The sequence below is a fragment of the Diadema antillarum genome, unplaced genomic scaffold (assembly GCF_040938485.1).
Source record: "Diadema antillarum isolate AM-2024a unplaced genomic scaffold, OU_Dant_1.0 seq00001942_RagTag, whole genome shotgun sequence".
Classification (NCBI taxonomy): Eukaryota; Metazoa; Echinodermata; class Echinoidea; order Diadematoida; family Diadematidae; genus Diadema; species Diadema antillarum.
The window spans coordinates 249,628-255,891 of NW_027272602.1; the positions used below are offsets into that span (position 1 = coordinate 249,628).

At 39.6% G+C, this 6,264-nt stretch overlaps 1 protein-coding gene across 1 annotated transcript; it reads right to left on the minus strand.

Annotated features, from left to right (window-relative positions):
* On the minus strand, positions 1–4,857 carry LOC139713291 (uncharacterized). Its single transcript, XM_071625034.1, has 4 exons — positions 4,724–4,857; positions 3,600–3,750; positions 1,884–1,975; positions 1–966 (listed from the first exon to the last, which is right to left on the minus strand). The coding sequence occupies exons 2-4, from the start codon at positions 3,748–3,750 to the stop codon at positions 682–684; spliced, it is 528 nt and encodes a 175-aa protein (XP_071481135.1). The 5' UTR covers positions 4,724–4,857; the 3' UTR covers positions 1–681.
* Between the last annotated feature and the right edge of the window lie 1,407 nt (positions 4,858–6,264).

A 6,264-nucleotide genomic window follows, 5' to 3' on the forward strand; every position in this document is an offset into this window, starting at 1 on the left:
GTTGTTGAACCTTGCTCGATTGGACACGGTAACAGCACTTTGGGTGTCAGCAGTGATTTTGGTACTGGTTAAATAGCGTCAACTACACCGGGCACATCCGGGGAGATCCCGGTAGATCTGGGATTTTGGTATGACTGTACACACGGTATCAACACGGCAGCTACACGGATAAGGCCGGAAGAGCGCGGCGTCTACACGGACAAACACGGCATCTACACGGATCAACACGGCAGCTACACGGATCAACATGGCATCTACACGGCAGCCACACGGATGTTTTTTACCTCCAAAAGTTGCTGTGTTGGCCTCCCGGATCAGATCCGGGGTGGTCCAGGGTGATGCGGGATGTCTATGTGACTGGGGCATAACCTAGAATTTACTCTCGTATCTAGTAGAGAACACAACTTCAAAAGTCAATCACTACACAAAATGCAAGCTTCATGTGGCAAGAATGGAATTGCGAGAAATGCTTTCATTGTACCGTGGCATTCATTGATTTATCAGTTGGTTTAGGCATGTGTGTGCGTTTGAGCAGAATATGCACACATGGCAAGCCATTGACTGAGTCAGGAGTGCGAATGTTCCACACAAAGAATTAAGAAAACTGTATACAAGCCTCACATAAGGAATTTCAACATTTCAGAATCAAACAGGTAACAAAATGGCAAGTCTAACATGTTTCTATTTAAGTTTTGAAATGACAATGTCCAGCTTGTTAGAGATTTCTCTTAGAATGTAAGTTTGCTCCTGGATCAAGTAATGACAGTCTTCCCATGTTGGCACTTTCCTTGCTGCAGTTGCCTGGGAAGGTGGCATAGGAGCAGACTCAGGAGGAATGACTGAGGGTGTTGCACTATTAACTCCAGCCTCTTCAGCCTTACAACGCACCGGTGACTCTTCCACTGGACCATGGAGCCAAGAGCCGTCACCCATGTCATCAAAGAGAGCTGGGACCATTTCATCCTCCTGCAAAATATTAATGAAATAATAATAATGATGATGTGTATAATCTTCACAGCAAAATTTGCTCATGACGACCTTGCAATACAAAGAGTAAGAGATAATGTTCTAACTCCATTGAGGACGGGCTGATTTTGCTATAACACATATTTCTCATAGACACTTGGCCGTGGATACTTGGGACTCGTCCTCAACGGACTAAGGCCATATATTTTAGGTGTACAAGGATCTGACTTGGAAGTACCTAATGCAATTGAGTATCTGAATATAAGAACGACCCAAGTCCATGGAAGGCCATTTCGAGTAAACTTACAAAAAACTTCATATCTTTTTTATTTGTCCAATTATATTCTATTCAACTGTGATGGGAAGGCAACATTGTACACAGTATACACAAATTAGAACGTATATTATTATGACAATTAACATTTACATTAAATGTGGAGAGGCCACTTTGTGTGATGGGCTTGGGTCGTTCTTTGAATCATAGACTTGGGTCGTTCTTTGAATCATATGGACTTGGGTCGTTCCTTGAATCATATACAGGATAGGCTGCTATATGAGATGAGAGAAGCGATGAGAGAGGGCGCTATAATATGAATGTAAAAATGACCCAAGTCCTGGATTTGGGTCAATCTTACATTCATATAAGATTTCACTCATTCATTTCAGGCACTTCGGGGGTAATTAGGATTTATCATTTATACACAAGATGAGTCCATGCATAAGCTAAAGTTTCCCATGTCAAACTGAATTTGGCCAAAAATTGGACTTGGGTCGTTCTTATATTCAGGTTTGCAATTGATAACAATTGGTTGACAGTCAGTGGGCTCTCGCATCAATTACGACTCAATCTGCAAGTGATCTAAAGAATGTGAGGCATAATTACTCAGAATACAATTGTATATTGTTGCTTCTAATACCTCACTTGAAGAGGGAATTGGATCCGCTTGTACTGTAGCAAGAATGGCCAGGATCGATTCATGCAGACGGTGACGACGGACACTTCCTTCTCCTGCATAAATGATAAATTATGAATTTGAGTGATTGGATAATGGTATGATTTTTAGTATATTTGGTAATGTAGTATCAGTATAAGTACAGTAAATCACTACACTTTACTGACAAAGGTGTCAAGACACAACCTTCAACTCTCTAAGAAATAATATTGTTTATGCGTTTAATTGAGTAAATCTAAAACTTCACTATAAAAAGTGTGGCATTGTAACAGAACATGGCTTGACTATTTTTTAAAAGATCAAATCTCCTGGGTTCACCATACACTTGTATAATTGAAAAACATTCTAACAGCTTACTCACAATACAACAGACTGAGTAACATCAAATGCATTCTAGAGCAGTAATCAAAAGTTAGTTAAGTTGCATTGTTCATTTAAAGTAAACTGTTTCACATAGTCCAATGGTATCAAGCTCAAGTGCTAATTATCAAGAAGCACTTCCTATATTGTGTCAATGTAAAAAAAAAAAAAGAAGAAGGAAAAAACAAACATGAATGAAAGAATCTGAAAGCAATGATGTTCCTAACAGGCCCAGCTTTACAGGCAAATTTGAACTAAATATTGTAAAAATATGTGTGACTTATAGATTGGAGAAATACAAGGGTAATAGTTTTCGAATTGCTATTTCAGGGAAGATACAGCAGGGTCAAATGAAAATAATGCAAAAGATTCTTGGCTTGAAGGTGTTGCCGAAAGCTCTTCGTTTATTCTGGCAGCATTTGCTGTGCCACTTGTGAAGGAATTTTGCACTATATCTGTTTTGGAATATCCTATTTACTCACCATTTTTTACAGAACTTCAAAATCATATTCTGGTCAGTAAAGTTGTTTTGTGGTACATTGTACAATGATTTCAAATTTAACACATGCCTGATGATAATGTTATCAGAGCCATCTTTTAAAATATTTAAACATTTATATATAAACAAATCAGGAAAAGAAGTTAAGAGGACAGTATATCCTAAACAGACTTCATAACTTGGTTCTCTGTGACTTCAGTAGATGTAATCATGTACAGCTCCTGTAAAAACCACCAGGTAGAACATATGAGAATTACTTGATACAAAAACGTCTTTCTGTTTCATGTAGTTCAATACATGGCCGGCGGAACCGTGGGGGCCGTGGGAGCTTGAGCCCCAACACTTTTTGTGCACCAGAGAAAGGACTACATAAGGTGTCATCATTTGGGCCCCCACACTTTTTTTTTTAACCCGGAAGTACGTAAGTGGCACTAAAAAAGATAGATAGAGACTTTAAAGTGTGACCGATGTGGTTATGATTTCCGCTGAAGACCCCCCTTTTTTGTTTGTTTGTTTGTTTGTTTGTTTGCCAGCTAAAGAAACCTGGAAGTGGAAGGAGAGAGATGAGCTGAGGACAATTTTTTTTTTTTTAATTTTGCTTGTTAGCTCAACAAACCCGGAATTGCCCCTCCCCACCCCCCTCACACCTTTGAAAACTCTCCGCCGGCCCTGCAATAACTTCAGTTACATGTATTCATGATATCATTATGATAGTATTGCTCTATGCAGGTATCTTGTATATCACAATTAAGAATACGCTTCGAAGCTAATAAACTTTGCATAATCACACAAAAAGAAACAAGTCAGTTGGTTGCACACACCTTTTTTGTCGAGTTCCATTTTGTAATGAAGAGCATTGCTTTTCAGGTCGTGCCACTTCTTTTTGATCTCACGCCATGTCCGTACTGGACCTCCAGCAGTCTGCAGGACTCGTGTGGCCATCAACCAGCACTTCTTTTTTCTCCTTTCCATCTGCAATTTAGAGTAGATCGTAAATATCAGTACTAATTAGAATATATAATCACATATGAAGTTTTATGTAAAATACCCTCAGATGATATAGGTTCGTATGCTAGTTTTACATTCAATTTCTATGTATGTAGAAGCTTGGGTTTGCAGGATACAATAACCACACCTAACACATATTCTTTGAGCCAAAATAATCATTTTGTAAGAAATTGATACCAAGTTGTCAAAGCAGGCCATCACAGGTAAAAACACACAATTGCACTACTCCAGGAATTTAACGTTACCATTTCAAAAAACAGCAGTACCAACCATTTACAGATAGGCAGGGCACTGATGATGCAGCCCATTTAATTTACAACTATCCCAAACTGGTGGATATGATTTTAAATCATAACCTTCCAGAAGCGGATCTAGGGGGGGTTGTAACCCCCCCCCAAAAAAAAAAATCCGGGGATCATTTTTTTTTTAATCTTATCTTTTTTTTTTAACTTGTAATTTTCAATTTGGCAATGACCTCTATACCAAAAATAGTGGTGTTTTAGATGCAAGAAAACGCCATTTTCACACACAGATTTTCAAAAATTCTCCCTACTGTGGCAGGGGGGACACCCCCCTCCCACACCCTCGCTCGCTCCGCTCGCTCGGGCTCGGTCCCTCGCATACCCCCCCCCCCCCCCCCTTTATAAGTGAGTCATCACAGCACTAAACTTTGACAAGAAGTACAGTCAACCTTGCCTAAGTCGAATCTATTTGGACTGAAGAAACAGCTTCGACTTAGAGAAAAATCGACTTATGAGACTGGGGTTAAAATCAATAGAATGTGAAGGGAAGAGGACTTGAAAAGACCTTCGACTTAGGCGATTATTCGACTTATGCAAGGTCGACTTAAGGAAGGTTGACTGTATTAGCTATTCACTCTTCTTTTCTGCTGAACATCATAGCTATGCTATACACATACAATATACCAGTCACTTACTTTTCCTGAGCAATGGCCTGCCCTGCCGGAAAGCTTTGCTGCATGTTGCTGAACGAAACTCAGAAGAGCCCCTATCTCTTCTTGGCTGAAGTTGTGTTTCCTTTTCTGTTTAATGCATAGAATAACATAAATCATGCCTTGAATTATACATGTACACCTCATCGCTGTACTACAGATGACATCAAATATGTACCGGGTATATACACAAAATGCTTAAGGTTCTTTTCTTGAATTTGTCTGTCTTGAACAGTTGATATCGGGGGGGGGGGGGGGGGGGACCAAAAGCATTGTACTGTAGTAATCAAGAACTACTTCAGTTGACTGCTTGCGTACTTGGATATAAAGCACGGGACAATCTAGACAGAAAGATCCATCTGTTTGGAGGAGTCTTTTTATATACGTTATCGCTCTCCTCCGGAGGGGATCCGTGAAGCCAGACGCAGTCTCCGCGGAACATTCCCCGACGACCAGATACAGACCGATCTTTCGGTCAAAGGACAATCATACAATGCACATAAATTTACCTATTTTGGCAAAAGCTCAGTAAAAAGACTAGTCTCAGGTGTACTTGAATGCACGTGTAAGTGATTAAAAAAGAAAGAAAAGTTTAAATTACTGTCTCCTCTACTAACGTTAGTACCTGGGTACTGGCTACTAGTACTAGACTCTACTAGTTGGGTTTCTTATCTTTGAATATTCAATCCTGGGTTTTAGGGGGCTATACAATATGTATGCTGTACCATGTAATGGCGGTAATGATCACAGTCATATTGGCATCGTGGCAGACTCTATGAAATGTAGACTCATTACTGAAACTTTCTACTATAGACAATGCAACGACTACTTAGTATTTTACAAGAGTTTCATAATCATACAAATTAGATCTAAACTATTTAACTAGATGATCCTACCAAGCTGGTCCACGGTAAATTTTAAAAAAAGAAAGGAAAGAAAAAAAGTGATATCTATCACAATACAGTATCAGCTAGTGTAACTATTATTTAAACGTATACACAGATCAGAGGCCTAGATAGATCTAACGTAGTAATAAATGATAACATTTTTTTGGTGGCTTTTTTTAGGGTTCCATATCTGACATGTAACATAAACAGCACAGGCCACAGCTAGGGTGTAAATTTAACTGTAATGTTAGAGCAGAGTCTATGGCTGTGCTGAAGAGTTTAGCCATCAGGATTGAAAGTTAGGATGTCTATACCTCATTGTCTACTCCTACAAATAGTGGGATGTATGGTTAGGCTAGTGGGTACATATGCATGTCTTTCCTCGCCCCCCTAACAAATCGTTTATGTCAAGGATGTGAAACCCAGCCAGGATCCAGACGTCCTACTTACATGCAATGACACATACGGGACTAGGCACACGCGGCCATTAGGCTTATTTCTACTCTCGTGTGTCGCAGCGATAGCAATATTGAATCAGCCTGAGCAGTGCAAAGGATACTAATGGGCACTGCAGCGTCATTCTGACTATCACTGCCAGTGATTTCATCCAGAATCTGGTAAATTGTAAACTAAATAATG

Bases quoted from the DNA above. Each gene is read 5' to 3' on its own strand.
- LOC139713291 (XM_071625034.1), bottom strand. From the start codon at position 3,750: ATGGAAAGGAGAAAAAAGAAGTGCTGGTTGATGGCCACACGAGTCCTG. The intron at 1,976-3,599 runs GTGTGTGCAACC...TCATTTATGCAG, and splicing joins AATGGAACTCGACAAAAAAG to GAGAAGGAAGTGTCCGTCGT. The intron at 967-1,883 runs GTATTAGAAGCA...AATATTTTGCAG, and splicing joins CAATTCCCTCTTCAAGTGAG to GAGGATGAAATGGTCCCAGC.